Source organism: Chiloscyllium plagiosum, chromosome 14 (genome assembly GCF_004010195.1).
Source record: "Chiloscyllium plagiosum isolate BGI_BamShark_2017 chromosome 14, ASM401019v2, whole genome shotgun sequence".
In the NCBI taxonomy this organism is placed as follows: domain Eukaryota; kingdom Metazoa; phylum Chordata; class Chondrichthyes; order Orectolobiformes; family Hemiscylliidae; genus Chiloscyllium; species Chiloscyllium plagiosum.
Genome location: NC_057723.1, coordinates 30,123,864 through 30,143,947, shown reverse-complemented (window position 1 = coordinate 30,143,947; position 20,084 = coordinate 30,123,864). Strand labels below are relative to the sequence as shown.

At 40.6% G+C, this 20,084-nt stretch overlaps 1 protein-coding gene across 2 annotated transcripts in view; it reads left to right on the top strand.

Annotated features, from left to right (window-relative positions):
* jade2 (jade family PHD finger 2) overlaps positions 1-20,084 on the top strand; it is a 145,115-nt gene that overhangs the window by 47,854 nt on the left and 77,177 nt on the right. For both annotated transcript variants that reach the window (XM_043703453.1, XM_043703452.1), the window contains exons 3-6: positions 9,049-9,260; positions 11,614-11,781; positions 15,613-15,729; positions 17,814-18,332. In XM_043703453.1, the coding sequence (XP_043559388.1) occupies positions 9,049-9,260; positions 11,614-11,781; positions 15,613-15,729; positions 17,814-18,332 (1,016 nt within the window). The remainder of the gene's footprint in view (positions 1-9,048; positions 9,261-11,613; positions 11,782-15,612; positions 15,730-17,813; positions 18,333-20,084) is intronic.

The following is a 20,084-nucleotide window of genomic DNA, read 5'->3' as shown; positions in this document are numbered from 1 at the left end:
CACACTTGATAAGTATGTACCTGTCGAGCGCAAGAGCTGTGGTTTACGAAGGAATTTGAATCTCTTGTCAAGAGGAAAAAGAAGGCTCATGTTAGGATGAGATGTGATGGCTCAGTTAGGATGCTTGAGAGTTACAAGATAGCCAGGAAAGACCTAAAGAGAGAGCTATGACGAGTGAGGAGGGGCTACGAGAAGTTGTTGGCAGATAGGATCAGGAAAGCCGTAAAGCTTTCTATAGGTATATGAGGGATAAAAGAATGACTAGAGTAAGATTAGGGCCAATCAAGCACAGTAGTGGGAAGTTGTGCGTGGAGTCAGAGAAGATAGGGAAAGCGCTAAATGAATATTTTTCGTCAATATTCACAGTGGAAAAAGAAAATGTTGTCAAGGAGAATACTGAGGAACAGGCTACCAGACTAGATGGGATTGAGGTTCTTAAGGAGGAGGTTTGAGAAATTCTGGAAAGTGTGAAAATAGATAAACTCCTCAGGTTGGATAGGATTTATCCTCAGATTCTCTAGGAAGCCTGGGAGGAGATTGCCGCACCTTTGGTTTTGATCTTTATGTCATCATTGTCTACAGAATAGTGTCAGAAGACTGGAGGATAGCAACTGTTGTTCCTTTGTTCAAGAAGGGGAGTACAGACAACCCTGGTAATTATAAAGGTGTGAGCATTACTTTGGTTGTAGGTAAAGTGTTGGAAAACGTTATAAGAGACAGGATTTATAATTCTCTGGAAAGGAATAAGTTGATTAGGATAGTTAACACTGTTTTGTGAAGAGTAGATTGTGCCTCACAAATCTTATTGTGTTCTTTGAGAAGATGACCAAACAGGAGGATGAGGGTAAAGCCGTTGATGTGGTATATATGGATTTCAGTAAGGTGTTTGATTAGGTTCCCCATGGTAGGCTACTGCATAAAATACAGAGGCACGGGATTGAGGGTGATTTGGCGGTTTGTACCAGAATTTGGCTAGCTGAAAGAAGACAGAGGATAGTGGTTGATAGGAAATGTTCATCCTGGAGTTCAGTGTACCACAAGGATCTGTTTTGGGGCCAATGCTGTTTGTCGTTTTTATAAACAACCTGGATGAGGGTGTAGAGGATGTGTTAATAAAGTTGTGGATGACACTAAAGTCGGTACAGTTGTGCACAGTGCTAAAGGATGTGGTAGGTTACAGAGGGACATAGCTAAGCTGCAGAGCTGGGTTGAGAGGTGGCAAATGGATTTTAATGCAGAAAAGTGTGAGGTGATTCACTTTGAAAGGAGCAACAGGAATGCAGAGTACTGGGCGAATGGTCAGATTCTGAGTGGTATAGATGAGCAGAGAGATCTCAGTGTCCAGGTACATAGATCCCTCAAAGTTGCCACCCAGGTTGATAGGGTTGTTAAGAAGGCATGCGGTGTAATAGCCGCACTTGGAGTGTTGCTAACAGTTCTGGTCACTGCATTATAGGACAGATGTGGAAGCTTTGGAAAGGGTTCAGAGGCGATTTACTAGGATGTTGCTTGGTATGGAGGGAAAGTCTTACGAGGAAAGGTTGAGGGACTTGAGGCTGTTTTCGTTAGAGAGAAGAAGGTTGAGAGGTGATTTAGTTGAGACATATAAGATATTCAGAGGGTTAGATTGGGTGGACAGTGAGAGCCTTTTTCCTCGGATGGTGATGGTTAGCACGAGGAGACATAGCTTCAACTTGAGGGGTGATAGATATTGGACAGATATCAGAGATAGTTTCTTAACTCAGAGTAGTAGGGGTGTGGAACGCACTGCCTGTAACAGTACACTCACCAACATTATGGGCATTTAAATGATCATTGGATAGGCATATGGACAAGAATAGAATTGTGTAGGATAGATGGGCTTCAGAGGGTGGTATAACCAAGGGTTAAAGGGCCTGTGCTGTGTTGTAATGTTCGACGTTTTATGTTATATTATACTAAAGAACTATAAGAGGAAAAGTAGAGTTTGTAAATTGAGATATCAGAAAGTAGATTAGAATCAGTTTTAGTCAAGCCTAGTATTAGTTCAGTTTTATTGTTCTGACTGTGTTAGATTGTGAATAATTATAAGAAGTAGTTTTATTTTTAGCAGACATTTGATTTAATACTTCACAGCTACTATGATTAAACCATGCTGTAAATTCCTTGGAGAGTGATAAATTAAATGTGTTGAAGTTTGTGACAGAAAGGCTGGGCAACCAATTCAATTATGTGTCTCATCAGACAATGTTTGAAAATTACTTCAAGCAATTGTAATAGAATCAGAATTACGAGCCATGTGTTGAGTACAATCAGTGTAACACATTGACTGTTAGTGAGTTGTAATGATCTGCTTTTGTGCCATGAATGGGTTTAATTAAGGACTGTGCTTGATGGACTGAATGACCTTTTCTCTCTTTCATTGTAATTCTTTGGGTTGTGTGTTAGTATAGTGGATGGTGGATCATGTTTTTCACCCCTCACTCCCATATTGGTAGCCAGTGGTGAAAGTTAAGTATTACTCAAAAGAGAATTGAGTATATAAATTTCTACATACTTTCCTTCGGCTAACCCTGTGCAGTGCCCCTCTGGAGTGACAGATGAAATAGACCTCATGGTGTCGTGAATCTAACCACAGGAGTGTCTGAGGAGGCCCGCGCCTTCCTGATTGTAACACTAAGACCCACTGGTGTATGGTTCTACCCTGGTGCCCCCAAAGCGGGCCCCTAACTGTGATTAAATAACCTCACTGCTTTTTGGGTTGGGGAGAGGAGATGATGGGAGTAAGGCCTTGACGGTAAATCCAGACTGAAGTCATCTCAGTTATCAGGCACTTTTGCTGGCAACTCCCATAACAGAACCGGCATACGAACAGTGCTGTTTATATCCTTCCCTCTAAACAATACTAGCAATGCCAAGAGAAGAATACTGATGCTTGGGCAACTTGGGATCCTCACTCTGTTTGATTGTGCCTGCACCCTTAAGATCATAAGAAATAGGACAGAACGAGGCCATTTGGCTCATCGAGTCTGTTCTGCCATGGCTGATGTTTCTCAACCCCATTCTCCTGCCTTCTCCTGGTAACCCTTGATCCCCTTACCTATCAAGAACCTATCCATCTCAGTCTTAAAGACACCCAATGACTAGACTTCCCCCAGTCCTCTACGGCAATGAGTTCCCCAGATTCGCCACCCTCTAGTTGAAGAAATTCCTCCCTGTCAGTTCTAAATGGTAATTCCTTTACTCTGAAGATGTGCCTTTGGGCCCTAGTCCCTCCTATTATAGGAAATATCTTTTCCATGCCCGCTCTATCTAGGCTTCTCAGTATTCTTTCAGTTCCAATGAGATGCCCCCTTCTAAACGGCATGAAGTACCAACCCAGCATCTTCATACATTGTTGATAGGACACATGAACTTCAAGGCATAACACTGGCACACCATAAGAAGCAAGAGTTTCTGGTTTTAAGCTGTTACCCGATTAGTGTACAGTCTGAACATTCAGCGTTACTTCCCCTGATGGGAGAAATGATCATCTCTCATCAGATCATTACTGCCTTCCTCAAGCTGAGAAGTCCTCAGTCAGTAAGGTGCTGTCTTGCCATGGTCTGCTTGCTTACTGGGTGCTTGGAGCTTAGAACGTCACTTCTCAACAGGCGATTCAACCATGGATGAACCAGGCAAGACACCCTCAACAAAGGGGACCCTAGTTGTTTGTATCACAAACTGGATTGTAGAGACTGCACACCCTAGACTTGGCAACAACTTTCTGCAGGATAATGACCCATGTAACAGCTGTGATCAAGAAAGAACTTATAAGGTCCAGTGTGGACATGGTGCTGGCTGCAGGAAACTAGACTCCTCAAAATGGCTTTATGAAAGAGAAAGACCACATGTTTTTATAGCAGGTGAAAACCCAGCAGGAGTCTGTAGCGTGTTTCACAGTAAATACAAACACTAACCCTTTTTGCTGACATCTCCAACAGCCTCAAGCTCTTATCAATAAGCATAAACTTTGTTAATCTCAAGTGCCATGACACACCTCTCTGTTCCTGAGATCCAGGATCAGATCCTGACATTTGGTCCTGCCTTCAGCAGAGTTCCAAGCACTGAGACACTGTACCTTTTAGGAGACTAGAGTGCAAGTGTGGATGCCCATTATAAAGCTTGGTCAATGTCCATAGGACACAAAGGAATCAGCAACATGAATGAAAATAGACTGAGGTTAGTGGGGCTATGCAGTTACCATGGGCCTATGACAAACAGCACTTTCCAAGTCAAGCTATGCCACAAGGTTTCCTGGAAAAATCAAGTCCATACCACTGACATCCAACCCATCATGCTGAACAGTCTCTTCATCACTCCTAGCTATCTCAGCGCTGATTATGACATTGGCCACTCCCTGGTGTGTAGCAAAGTTAGGCTTCACCCAACAAAACTGTCCCACTCATTGGATCAAAATGCCATTGTTGCTGACCCAGGAAGGACCCAGGAGTTCCTCAGCATCTTCGATCACACTGTTATAGACATAAGTGTTCATGGCCAGAATGCTGTGTCAAAGTTGGGTCATTTGCACACCACCATCTATAATTCTGCACTCGCTGTTTCGGGAAAAGAGGTCAGAAAAATGCTCAGATAAAAAAAAAAGCAAGATGCTGGAAGTCTGAATTAAGAACAGAAAATGCTAGAGGAACTCAGCAAGTCTGGCAGTATCTGTAGAGAGAGAAAAACAAAACTAGCTTTTTGAGCCTGGTCTGAATCTTAGTTGAAAGAACAAATACAGGACAAGAGGTGAAATAGGAAGAAGGGATGGAGTCAGAGCGAAGGGGCGGGCGAGGAAGAATCCAGAGGGGCATCAGTACCTGAGTTTTGTGTTCCTTCACACCTGAAAGGAAGAGAGAAAGTTTCTTGTTAAGATGTCAAATGAGACAAAGAATGAAATGGAACTGGTGGCCAGGACAGCTAAGACTTAGTGTGAGGCAGTGCTGATGAAGAGAGAGGTAGAGCTGGTGCATGGCACCAAGTGTGGAACTTGGGATGTGGTGGGAGTAACTGACCAAGCTGCATTGGATGTCATACAGAAACCGAGCCTGAGTAGATTTGAAACATGAAAATTGGCGTCTCAGTTGAAATCTATGCTGGGTAAGGTGGAACCAGAGACAGTCACAAAGGAAGGAGATGTGGCCATGAAAGCAAGTTTTGGTAAACAGTTCATGAAACACCAGGAGGGAGATAGAAAGCAATGAATGTGAACGAACCAATAGACTAAAACAGAAATCCTTATGAGAGAAAAGCAGAACTTCTTCAAAGTGAACATACTTGGAGGAGAAATGGCAGTGGATTAAACACTCAAACAAAAGCAAAATTCTACAAATGCTGGCGATCTGAAATTAAAACCAAAACACAAGGTGCTGGAGATTTCTCAGTAACTGTTGCAAAGAATTGTCAGCAAGATCTTTGTTTCTGTTACTTTTACCAGATTGCAGGCCCTTCTGTCAAGCATCTAGTCTGAGTTGCATTGTAGTTTCAGAGCAGGCAGATCAACAGTCAATATGGTTTTCTCACTTTGGCTGTTACATAACAGCATTGAGCACCACAGACCACTCTTCATTCCTTTCAATTACCTCCTCAAGGCTTTTGATCTCAGCAACAAAGCAGGATTCTTCAAACTACTGCAGAAATAGGCTGCTCATTATTATCTTGGTATGAGAGCACGATACAATTCTCTCTAATACAATGAAGCAACATCAGACACTTTCAAGATCGGCAACGGGGTAAAGCAGGGCTGCATCCTGATACAAATTCTCTGGCAAATTCTTCTTTGTGCTGTTTTTGAGCAATTGCAGAGGCTCAACACAAGAGTCCACGTACATGGCAAGCTGTTCAGTCTGGCAACATTACATGCTAAGGTCCAAGTGCATAATGTCCAAGTGCATGAGTTGCTGTTTGCTGATAACGCTACTCTAGCATACTATACTGAAGTTCATTTGCAACAACTTCTAGACCAGTTCTCTTCGGCTCTGCAACAAGTCTAGACTGTTAATCAGCATTGAGAATACCAAAGGTATGGGCCAGGACATAGAGACTTCATCTTCCACCAACACTGATGGAATCTAAACTGAGCATTGGTAAGCAGGCTATTGCTGTGTAGGTGCTGCTTGATAATGCTGCCAGTGACCCCTTCCATGATTTTGCAGATGATCAACAGTAGACTGAGGTCACAGTAATTGGGTGGGTTGGATTTATCCTGCTTGTTGTAGACGTACCTGAGCAATTTTCCTCATTGTCAGTTGATGCCGATGTTGTCGCTGTACTAGAGTGGTTTAATTGGGGCTAGTTCAGGAACACAAATCTTGAGTACAATTGCCAGAATGTTGTCAGAACCCATAACCTTAGCAGTATTTGGTGTCTTCAGCTATTTACTGAGATTAATTGAGTGAATCAAACTTACCCAAGACTGGCATCTGATATATGGGACCTCTGGACAAGGCTGGGATGGATCACCCACCCTGCACTTCTGGCTGAAAGTGACTGCAACTGCCTCTCAGCCTTGATTTTTGCACTGATATCTTGGGTAATCCCATCATTGATTTTGTGAATATTTGTGGAAATTCCTCCTCCTATTTGTTGCTTAATTGATCATCACCATTCGTGATTGGATGTGGCAAGACTGGGTGTGGGATTGCTTACTTCTGCCAATCACTTGCTTCCTATGTTGTTTGTCCCACAATTGATCCTGTGTTATAGCTTCACTGGATTGACACCTCATTTTTCTTTTTTGGTACTGCTCCTGGCATGCCGCCCCGCACTCTTTGTTGAGCCAGGATTGATCCTTGGTCTTGAGGGATATTCCAGGCCAGGTAATACATTGTGATTGAATTGAATTCTGCTACGGCCAATGACCCACAGCATCTTATGGGTACCCAGCTTCAAATTGGTGGGTCAAGACAAAATCTGTCCTATTTAACATGGTAGCAATGCCCCACAGTATCTCGGAGATCATCCTCAGTTATGAACATAGAACGTTGTCTCCACAAAAACAGTGCAGGGATCACTCCAGTTGATAGTGTCATGGACAGACACATCTTCGGCAGGTAGATTGGTGAGGACAAAGTCAAATAGGTTTTTCCTCTTTGTTGATTCGCTCACCACCTGCTGCTGACCTGGTCTAGCAGCTATGCCCTTTAGGACTCTGCACGCTCAGTCAATAGTGGTGCCACTGAGTGATTCTTGGCGATGGATGTTGAAGTCCTCCACCTAGAGTACATTCAATGTATTTATCACCTTCAGTGCTTCTTCCAAATGGTGTTCAACATGGAGGAGTGTTGATTTGTCAGTTGAGTGGAGGGAGGGGTCAGAGAAGACATCCATGGCAATCAACAGGAGATTCCCTTGCCTTTGTTTGTTCTGATCATATGAGACTTGATGGAGTCTCAGGACTGTGCTCTTTTATACCACTGTGTCACCAAATTGGATGGAGCTATTTAGTCAATATTTCATATTGGTCTTTATTGAAAAGAAGAATGTGCACTTGATTGATTGCGAAATGGCAGAAGGGGGTGAATGTTTCAGGAAAGACAGTTGAGCCAAAGGAAATCAAAGCTCCAGGTCCTAATAGTATGCATCCTCAGATCCTGAAATGTAGGAGGAAATTGCAAAACCTTAGAAACTACAGGAGAAATTTGAACATAATTGTTGTCAAGGGAAACTGATAACAATTAAATTGACTGCCTTTTTTTGCCTGTGTCTCCACTGAATAAAATGTAAGTGACATATAGACAGTCAAACTGAACCTGCATACCTCATTTATTTATTGCAAGGCTGCTTTAGAATATGGATTTAAAATATGGTCTTGCAAAAGTTGGCCATTCATCCTCTTGAGGCTGTTCTGCCGTTTCATTGACCTTGACTAATTTGTTTCTCAATCTTCTTTGGCCACCTCTACTTAGTATTCTTAAGTAACGTTATGTTGCAGCAACTTGTGTATCTTACTCTTGAAAACTTGCATTGAGCAGCATCTCGAGCTGCTTGGTGGAAAGTATTCCAGATTTCCATTACACTTTGTGTGGCAAAAGTGTCTATTTCTATTTGAAAACCTGTTTACTCCATTGCAATAAATGTTTTCATATGTTGTGGGTATTATAGGGAAGGTCAGTACTTGTTTCCCGTCTCTAATTGCCCCTTGAACTGTGTGGCTTGTTCAGCCATTTCAGAGGGCAGTTAAGTGTCGTTCACGTTGCTGTGTGTCTGGAGTCACATGTAGGCTGAACCTGGTAGCAAGTGGCAGACACCAGTGAACCAGATGGGATTTCATGTCATTGTAGCCTTCATTGCTGAGAGTTCCAGATTTTGTGAATTGAACGTAAATTCCATAAGTTGCCATGGTGGGATTTGTACCCATGTCCCCGGAACATTAACCTAGGCTTCTGGATTGCAAGACCATTCATAATATCACCATCTCCCCTTTGGACCCTCCATATCTATCCTAGTAAATTCATTTGGAATTTTAAACGCATTGATTTAGATCACCCACAAATGTCTAAAACCAGATCCAATGATCCATTTTATGCAATCCGAAACTTAACCCTTTAAGCCCCGATGTAATTCCGTTGAATCTGGACTGTCCCCTCTCTAGGGTCAGTATATCCAGATGAACTGCAATGCTGAGAGCTCAAGAGCATAAGTACAAAGTTTAACTGAACAGAGACCTTGAATAGAGGCTAAGAGAAACTTCTTGCACAAAGCTGTGCCGCTGTGAAAGAAACTTGCGGGTTAGAGGTTGTAGCAGAAATGGGCAGTACTCATTAGGTTGGAAAGGGTATAGGGGGTGAAGGGACATTAGAACATGGTGGGTCAATATGATTTACTCAGGTAAAGGATATGTAGCAGCACAGACCGATTGAAACGAGAAGGTTTCTTTTTCTGTATCCGTAGCTGCAGCTGGATGAAATGTATGTGTGTGTGGAAAGGGGTGAGCTGCATTAGAGAGGCTGCTTAAGTACATTTAAAAATAAGATCTCTGCTAAAGCCCATATCATCATAACAAGACAGTAATTACATTTGTTTTGCCAGGAATGCTTGAAGTTGATGAACTGATGATGGAAAGGATCATTGAGGAGCTAGAAAGTCAGTGCCAAGAGAATATGAACCTGGCAATTGAGACAGAAGAGGGTCTCGGGATTGAATACGATGAGGATGTGGTGTGTGATGTCTGCCGTTCCCCAGAGGGAGAAGATGGTAATGAGATGGTTTTCTGTGACAAATGCAATATCTGCGTTCACCAGGTAAATGCCGTTGTTTGATCATATCTTCAATGTTGCGCAAATGTTTATGAATACAACTTCTTATTTTGATAGTCTAAGTGCATCGACATGTAATGGTAACAGGTGTGAGAAAAAGGAATGCTCTTCGGAAATTGGAACATAATCAATGGAGCTTTACGCTAAAGCCTAATATACATCTAACATGAGAATGTAGGATGATCATGCACAGTCAGAATGATAATACAGAAGGCCACTAAGTCTATCAAGCCTATATTTTCAACATACAAGATCCTTACTGTTCAATGGAATTCACAATATTTACTTGTTCTCCTGGTAAACATTTCTAAGTAAAGGTTCTACACAGTTTCCCCTACACTGTACAACATGTCTAAGTATCGAGCTGACCTTAAGTACTGCATTCTGTACCTTTGGTGTCATGCTCTGTGGTTTAAACATTTCCTTGAGTTTAAAACCAGGGGCTGCTTTGGTAAGTGAACCTTGAGTCTTTGATGAGGCTGGGTGTAGTTTTACTGCCTGATGTAAGGGAAAAGATAGGAAGGCCCAGAAATCAAACACAAAAGCCTTATCATTTGACACTTGGTCTTGGAGGAAAGCATCATGTCTTTTACATGATCAATATTAAATTTATACAATATAATATCGCATTTAACCCTTAGTCCCTGGTGTCATTCTGTTGAATCTGTACTGTACCCTCCCCATATTAAGTATATCCACAGGAGCATCATGATCTTCGTCAGGTACTTAAATAGTAATCTGTACAAAAGTGTACTTACTGTAATTACAAACCACAAATTTCCTCAAAGCTCCTAAACAACAGGTAGTTTCCCCCCCCCCCACCAAACTACCACTCAGCATGAAACTAACCAGCGGCACAGTTTCTTTCCCACTTGCATTGCAGACTTGACCCCAATCTCTGCTGAATTTAGACTGCTGTCTAGTTTCATTGAAGCCCACATTAAGTTCTAGATTAATTTGAAGATATGCCAGAGCAAAATAATTTTAAAGCTCTACTTGGCTTAACTATGTTAAATAGTCATATGATTCTAAATGGTATTCGCTCGACAAATGCAGCTGGCAAATAAATGTATACTGCAAATAGCTCCACAAAATATGTATAAGGGAATGGAGTGGCATAACCGTTTAATCAGTTCTAAATAAGTTGAATGCTTTAGTACAGAACTCTGACAAAGCAGAGCAGCACTATTTGATTCCTGCAATGTGTATTTTTTTCAGTTTTCAACAGTCATAATCATTTTGTTCTTTCATCTGCCCCTTAAACTGTAACCTTTTTACCTTTACAATTTCCTCCAACATCACTTTGACCAAAACTTTGCCCACTGTTTCCAAATCTCTCCATTCATACCTTGCTATACACTGAAGATGTGCAACAGTGCAACATTTTGCATTTAAAAAAAGCTAGTAGTAATCCATGTTACCTCTGTCTGCGCTATAACCGGCAAGACAGAGTGCAATAAATAACATACCATTTGTACTATTGCTTCACTTTTGTCGAAATTTAAATAATGTTTGCTTTGCGCTAGAGCTCTGAAATTATCAAGTTTCAAGCCTATATTTGGGATTTAGGTCAACATTAGGCTTTTACTTTGATGATAAATGCCAGGATTTGATCCTTTAAACTGTGATTACCAACTGCTTGCGCGCGCACACATCACGGGTGTGGTAAATACTCAGAAATAAAATATAGTGGTCTGGAGTTTGCTAATTCTCAGATAGTAGCGAACTGGTTTGTATGATGTCTGACAAAACACCCATCCTGAATTTCTTTAGGTTCTCTGTCATAATTTGAATAGAAGATCCAAGCTCCAGAAGTTTGCCAGAGATAGCTATTTGTGTTATTCCGCATGCTCTTTCAAAGTTAGAGCAGGAGAACTGTGGAAATTATCCTCACAGTATGTATATGTGATAAACAGTTGTTTGTCTTAACAGTAACTTGTCTCTTTCCAGTTTAAAAAAAGGTAATTTAAGTGCTATCCGTTATGTGTGAGAAGAAAATTCCAATTCATTTTACGTATCCCATTTAAATACTTATTCAAACATCAGCTAAGATGGTTAATTCTATGAAGGTTTCAGTTGAATGCTGACTTGATTATGACATGATGTGCAGGTGCTGGTGTTGGACTGGGGTGGACCAAGTTAAAAATCACACAACACCAGGTTATAGTCCAACAGGTTTATTTGCAAGCACTAGCTTTCGGAGCGCTGCTCCATCACTAGGTGTTGTGTGATTTTTAACCTTGATTATGACAGTTTCACAGTTATCTACATAAAGGTTTATTTGCTCGGGTTCTCACAGGAAACATCTGACCATTTGCTATTTTTTAAATCATGACAGGCATGTTATGGAATCTTGAAAGTGCCCCTTGGCAGCTGGTTGTGTCGAACATGTGCCCTGGGGGTTCAGCCGAAGTGTTTGCTGTGTCCCAAGAGAGGAGGTGCTTTGAAGCCAACACGCAGTGGCACAAAGTGGGTCCATGTTAGCTGTGCCTTATGGATACCTGAAGTAAGACATCCATCTTCATGCAGATTAACAGCAGGCTCTTGACAAACTACTATGGATCACACTATGAGACAAAGGGTTCTCCAGGACTTTTCCTGTTGAACGAGTAAAATAAATACTTAGTTGATAGGAAAATAGTTGAGAATTGGCATTGCTGTGAATGATGTGGTCATGTTACGTTTTTCTAGAATTAAACACTAAGAGGTTAGTGAAACTATGTAAGTGAAAGTTTTCTCTGTAAACTATTGGAATTTTTTTCACAAATTCTGTTCCTTGCATGATAAATGCGTTCATGAGAATTAAATGATATAACAGATTCAACACACAGCTTTCTCATCTGAGTCTGATGAAGTATTTCCCCTCAGTTGGTTGCAGATGTCCCATTTGAAATGAATGTGGACAGTCTTAACCCTCCTCTCCTCATGAGAATGAGAGAACTGATCTGCTCATAATTTGATAGCAACTCGCCATCTCATTCGGAGACCACAGAAGTGGCTAATGTAGCAAAAGAAACTGATGCAACATTGATACTCTTCTGAGGTTTAAGATTAAGGTTTCTTCTGCTCTCTCAACAAGAGGCTTTTCTCTGAATTTGCCAGGTCAATACCTCTTCTAGGAGGGCTTGATGGCCCCCTGTAATATTACAGATGTGTTATATTTGCACAAACTTCCCTTGGTTTGATAAACACAAACTAATTGGGAAGCAAAAAAATAAAATTGCTTTATGTATCTACAATCCCATCTAAATCAGGAAGAAATGTGAATGTGAGCTTGCACTGAAATACTAGTGGTTCTTATTCACTTTATTTAAAATAAATTATACCCAGTGGAGGTCTAAGGACTTAATATTTTGTCATTGCACATTTTCTGTGATGGAGTGTTAGGATATTCACACGCATGCAGTGAACCCATCTTTATTGCCATAAGGCATCGCTGCACATTTGTTTCATCTTTCTGCTGAAGTTATGTTGTGCAGATTCTAATTGCAACAATTGCAGGCAGACCATGGGTGTTTTATAATTAGATTATTAGAAGAGTAATTGGCTCCTGTGTATTGGCTAGAAAGATGACACAAAATGAGCTGGAGGTACTTATGTATTGCCTGAATAGTGTAAAGATTGTTGCCATCAAATGTAGTCAGTTCAGCCAAGATGGTGGGAATGCTTCTAGGAACGATAATATGAATTAAGATGAGTAATTGCTCGGGGAATGGAGCAGGAGTGGCCATTTAACAGGATAGGTGGTGGCTGATTGGATTGTCACCTAAATTCCATGTTGCTGCTTGTCCCTGCTAACCTTTCACTCCCTTTCTTACCAAGAATCTGCCCATCTCTGCCTCTAAGACACTCAAAGACTCTGTATTCATCTCTTTTTGAGGAAAAAAGTTCCAAAGACACTCAGCCCTCTGAGAGAAAAATACAATTTCCCAACTTTTTCTTAAATGAACACCCATTCCCCCTCCATATTCTTAAATTGCCACCACTGTTTCTAGTTTCTTCCACAAAAGGAAACATCCTTACCTCACCCTCAGGACCTTGTATGTTTCAGCTAAGAAAGAAAGCCAGCACGGATTTGAGAAGGGTAAATATGTTATAACTAACTTGCTTCAGGTTTTTGATGAGGTAACAGAATACCGGTGAAGGGCAATGCCATTGATGTGATGTATATGAACTTGCAAAAGGCATTCAATTAAATAATGCACAACAGAAATGAGAAGTAAATTAGAGCTTGTGGGAAAGAAAGACACAGTAATAATATGGCTGAAGGATTGAAAGCAAAGAACAACGGTTGATGGCTGTGTCTTTGGGCTGGAGGAGAATTTGTATTGGGGCCGACAGAGAGTAGTGTTGTGACCCTTCTCTTCCTGATTTATCTTCTAATTACCTAAATGCACACTTTGGTGTGCAAGAAACAATTTCAAAATTTGAAAACAGTATAAAACTTAGAAGTATAGCGAATTGGGGGAAAAATAGTTATTTCAAAGCATATAGACAGGTTAGTGGAATGGATGGACAAATTGCCAGTGAAATTTAATGCAGAGAAATGTGAAGTGATTTAAGTCAGTAGAAAAAATGGTGTGACAATATAAAATGAAAGCATAATTCCAAAGGGGGTTCGGAAACAGAGGCAGCTAGGTATTTATAAATCCTAAAGATGGAAGGACATGTCAATAAAGTGGTTAATAAAATATAAAGTATCCTAGGCTTTACAAGTAGTCAAGTTCAGTACAAGACCAAGGACTCGAAGAGTGTGGTGCTGGGAAAGCACAGCCGGTCAGGCAGCATCTGAGGAGAAAGAGAATCAACATTTCAGGCATAAACCCATCAGGAATGAGGCTCGGTACATGACCAAGGATGTTACATTAAATTTGTGTATAACTCTGTTTTGGCCTGAACTGGAGTATTGCATCCAGTTCTGGACACAACACTTTGGGAAGGATGTGAAATCAATGGAAAGGGTGTAGAAAAGATTGACAGGGATGGTTCTAGGGACAAGGAACCTATCATATGGAGAAGAATTGGAGACACTGGGACTGTTTCCCAGGGCAAGAGCAGGTTGAAACGAGATTGGACAGTGATTTTTAAAATCATGAGGAGTCTGGACAGAGTAGATTAGGAGAAAAACTTTTCCTTTTGATGGAGGGATCAAGAATGAAAGGATAAGCACTTAAAATAATTGGAAAAGGAGCAGGGTAGCATGAGAGAAAGCTTTTTCACACAGCAAGCGCTTAGATCTGGAATGCAGTGCCTGAAGGTGTGGTGAAGGCAAGTTCAATCGAGGTAGTCAAGAGGGACGGGTTATTTGAAAAGGGAGACTGGACTGCCAGGGAAAGGCAGGAAAGTTCCACCAAGTGAGCTATTCTTTCGGAAGCCCAGCACAGACATACTGGGTCACATAGCGTCCTATGCTGTTATCTTTCTGTGATTACACCTTGAAGGCATATTAGTTGCCCTGGAATAATAAAAGAAGGTTTAATTTCACAATCTTGAGTCTAGAGTTAAGGTATGAAGTTGAGCAGTCAAGAGAACCTTGCCCTGTATTTAACTATGTGTGCTATCTATTCTGGATTTGTTTTCTGGTGATCCGTTATGGTGGGAAATCACTTTGATTTGTGAGTGCTCCACACAAAAATGAGTGTTTGCTTCATGAAAGGCATTAGTTGCCATTGGTTTAGATATGAAAGTATGTTAAGTATAAACTAATCAAATTTACAGTAAAACTAAAACTAGAAAGCAATACAAATGTGCAATAAATCAATTGTCATCCAAATGTTGATTGACCTCGCTGCATTTTCAGTTTTACTGTTTTATTTCCGATTTTTTGTATGTTCTGTTTTATTTCTCAAAAGCTACACTGTCTGTCAAAAGAAAATGCAGTGCCAATTCTATGTTACAGGATTGTTGTCTGAATAGACTAGGTTGATCTTCTGTCAAAAAATGTCAGATGCCAATTAGCTGCTGATTTAGATCCTTTACAGTACTTGCTTTGTGATTTACATTGCCAAACTTGAGTTACAATTCAGCTTGACAAATAGAATAAGATAGAAAAGAAATTATATCATTCGTGTACGAAACATGACAGTAACGGGCCACAAACTAGGACCAGTGATGTCTATGTCCAATTTTGACCATTTAGCAGTTTGCAGAATCTCCCTGAATCACACGTGTTGTAGCGACCAGTTACACGATATGGGTAGATGCTGTGGAAAGATTTCTGCTGTTACAGTAACAAGATAGGTCCTAAGTCTATGAATATAAAAAAGGCAAGAAAAGATGCCCACAAATATTGCATGCTCTCTCTAATTACGTTTTACTGTGTTTCAATATTTTTTAGGTAAGTATAGGTTGCCCTGAGAAGATGGAACCCATTACAAAGGTGTCACACATTCCTGCTAGCAGATGGGCTCTGTCTTGTAGCCTTTGCAGTGAACGGACTGGAACGTGTATTCAGGTCAGTGTGAATGTATTTGTCTATTTTCAGTGTTGTTCTATAGCTACAATCAGAGTGTAATGCCATTTGTTCTGGTAGGTGTTGTAGAAGTGCTTAAAGTTCCATATTATACCTTGTGTGATAATTAGCTCCCTGCATCTTTTGTCTGGACCTTTATTTTGACTCATCGTGGACATCTTTATGGAAACTTGGAATGTAACTGTCTTGGATTCTCTTCATGGTGATAGTTTATTAAGGCATTGAATGGCTGACTCATACAAACAATAATGCTCCAAATTAGATCCACCTTCCCTACTTAATCTGTGCTAAATTAGCTGATCTTAACCAAAGCAACAGTCAGAGCTTTGCAGGTTGACACAGCACTCCAGAGTGAGGAAGAAAAACATTCATCTGGGTTTCCACTACCAATCTCTGCTGAACAACATTTTCCAAATGTGCATCTTTGTGGACTGAAGACAGAATCAGGATTGCAGTGTAATGCCATCTGTGGGCAAACAGCCCCCAATGATCATTGTCTAAGTTCATACATTACAGATGTTCATTTACCCACAGACCACTGCTACTTGGAGAACTGTATCAATTAGACTATCAGGTGGAAAGAGAAAATGGACAGGAAAGAAATGGAGGGTTAACAGCATAGACATATCAAAGTGAGGGCTAGTTTTGCATATGACGTTATTGCGGATATGTTTGAAAGTTCTCACTTGAAATAAATTTCCTGCTATTAAAGTTAATCTTAATAGCTTTGGTTTTACTTTTACGTGGAATTTGCAGCACAGAAACAATTTGGCCCAACAGATCTAGTGTTTGAGTGCTTTGAGTTTACATTCATATAATAACCAGTGTCACACCAGGACTGATAATAGCTTCTGTTTATTTGAAAATCTGTTATGGGATTGCACAGCAGGCAGGTTTGCTACAGAAATTCAGCAAATACTACTAGAGGAAAGCCCAGCAACTCTCCCTCACACTACATACTGTAAACCAGATAGTGATGACTGCTACTCACATGTACTATATGCTGGTGACTTAGCCTGGTCTCTCTTAAAGTGATAGCATAGCATCTTCCACCTTACATTGTCTGGTCCCAACAACATAACTAGTCTATTACTCTCTCCCTCATGCATTCATCCACCTTCCCTTTAATAGATCTATAGTAATCACCTAAACCAGCTATGTGGTCATAAATTTCACATTCTCATCTATCCTGACACTGGTATTTCTGGGCTTTCTGAGCTATTCTTCAGGTTTGAACTGAAGTGAGGCTGTCACTCTTCCATCAGCAGAAGTGTAGTGGAGGAGGACTTGGTTACAACAGAAATGTGCAAATCCTCAGGACGATATCATTGGCCTAATTATAATGGCTAGGCATGTAAGATGCTTCAGGAGAACAGGATTGCTTCAACTGACTGCAGTTTGCAATCCCTTAAAAATTGGGAAAAGGCTTTTCCTAGTTTTCAGAGCTTGAACACTAACCAGCCTGCTTTTCTGTTGTGTTGATTGATTAGCTTAACTTTGTGACTTGTTTGGGGATGTTATTCAAAGCTATAATTGATAGAACTTCTGACAAAGCGCAGGAACCCCTCAGAAGCATTATAAAGTAGAAGCTTTTGACTGGATCGAAGACAAACAGTTTCTGATCAGACTCAAAAATCAGAATTGAAAGCATATCCTTTGGATGCAGAAGCATTAAAAACAGATGGAACAAGTTCATGCCAATTGTTTGAAGCTACTTTTGCCATTTCATTAAAATGGCAGGCTGTCAGCTTCAAACCATTTGCATATATCATCTTCAAATCTTAGTATCAAAGGGTGCAATAGTTAAATATTTAAATCTCACAAAGACTGCTTTTTGATTCCCTTATAGTTTGTGGTTTGGAGTCTTAAATCCTGCTTAACACCACTTGCCCCATGCTGGAGCTGTACTGTCATCATCAAAAAATGGGGGTCAGCTGGTTAACTTGGAGGTAAAATTGAAAACCGTAAACTAAATCAAATGGTGCAGGTATAGATGTTCTCTTTGGAGTATTCTTAATAAGTGTATCATTACACTGATGAGTATTTACTTTTATTCCTCTTTCTAGTGCTCAATGGCTTCCTGTATAACAGCATTCCATGTGACATGTGCATTTGACCATAATTTGGAAATGAGGACTATTCTTGCAGAGAATGATGAAGTCAAGTTTAAGTCCTATTGCCTGGATCACAGCAGCACTATCACCAATTCCTGCAGCAAACGGGACGAAGCCATGAGCAAATTGAACGATACACGGCAGCTCTCCACAACCCCTGAAGGGATGGTGGAGGTGAATCAGAGTGAGTGTGACCTGGAGAAAGCGAGCCTGAGGAAACAGAAGCTGCAACAACTTGAGGAGGAGTTCTATGAACTAGTAAATCCTGCCGATGTGGCCCAGCAGCTGCAGGTGTCTGATGTCCTGGTGGATTTTTTCTATCAGTACTGGAGACTCAAGAGAAAGTCAAATTTCAACAAACCGCTGCTGGCTCCAAAAACCGATGAAGTGGATAATCTCGCCCAGCAAGAACAGGACATCTTATACCGACGACTGCGGCTCTTCACACATCTTCGACAAGATTTGGAGAGGGTGAGTATAAGATCTTAGCTAACTACATCTCTCGCAGACTACAATAGAGCCAATGATCACTTGGTTATGTTATTTTATAATCCTGAACATTATTGTGTGGATATTTTTGTGCATTAAGAACATGCACAAGTACAATGGTTAATACTGACTTCACCTGTGGGTGTGCTGGTGTTGGACTGGGGTAGACTAAATTAAAAATCACACTACACCAGGTTGTAGTCCAACAGGTTCATTTGGAAGTACTAGCTTTTGAGCGCTAATGTACAATAAATTGAACCTGTTCCAAAATTTGAATAGAAATTAATCATAAATGTAAGTGATTTATTCTAATACAGTGGCCTCATACACATGCTTACAAATTGCACAATCACATTGGTGAACTAGGTGAAATATAAGAGTGCTTTGGGAGAGCTATCATCTTAGTTCCCCGCTTTAGCTGTGGTTGTAAACTGGTGAATGTGGAATTGGTGAAATGATCCATTCCTCTGTCATTTTCACGTTAGTATGGTAAAACAATCTCTGGCTCCTCAAAAAGGATTGTCTAGTTTCTGCTTCCCATGGCCATCTGAAAATACTTTGTTCCTTTTGTCTACCCTATGTCCTACAATCATAGTGACACCTAACTTTTTTGCTTCTTCATTCCTGATTCTTGAATTATAGACTTTCTTATTTAACAAGCAATCATACAGTCATCAAATTATTTTTATTTGGACCCTTCTTTTAAAGACAACATACCCTCTATAGTTTTATCATTCGTCATTATGCATCTGTGACTTATAAGAATGCTAGATAAATTTCATCATCAGTTGCTGCACCACATCCTTTGTTCATTGGGAAGACTGTCAAATGCCAAAGTCCATCTTGAGATCAACTCTTGAGTATCCAGATAAAACTCTTACAAGTCCTTTTCGATGGACTGGACATTGTGTCCGTCTGGTTGAAAATTATCCCCATCAGATTCTTTCCACCCAATCCTTAAATAGCCAGTGTTCCAGAGCAGGACAAAGAAAGTACTTCAAAGACACCCTGAAACTCTCCATAAAGTGCCGCAGCATTGAATTGATAATTGGGAGATGCCTGTTACCATTCATTCACAAAGGCAACAATTATCTATCAAGCTTTATCAAACCTATTGAGTTTCCACCATAATGATGATGCACAACAACGACTGCCCTCTGGATCCCCTATCTCATGGGATCTTCATCTCCCACATACCTAAAGATCAGAGAGTTGAAAATTAGCCTGAGCAGTCATGTGGAGACCTATAATATATCCCGAGGACCCTGAATGGGTACCATCCTCAAATTGAGGAACCGACCAATGACAAGTCCTGCCAGCCAGCCACTAAATTATTACAGGCTATCACAACTGTGAGTGACTTCCACCCTTTGCCCTCCTCTTGCTTTTGATTTAGCTTGTTGGACTTAAGATGAGGGGGACAAACTTTACTTTGCAACATAGTCTTACCACATTCCAAATTAAGAGTTTACACAATGGAACATCTGAGCACTTCATTGTCTACTGTGGAAATTATTGTCCACGAGTATATACCATTAAATCATAAAAACAATGCAGGGGACTGATAGTATAGTGGTAATGTCACTAGTAATCCAGTAGCCTAGTGATAATGTCACTGGACTAGTAATCCAGTAGCCTAGGCTAATGTGGAGCGGTGGGTTAAAATCCCACTGCAGCAGCTGATGTAATTTAAATTTAACTCATTTAGTTGATTAGTTTAAAAAATGTGGATTC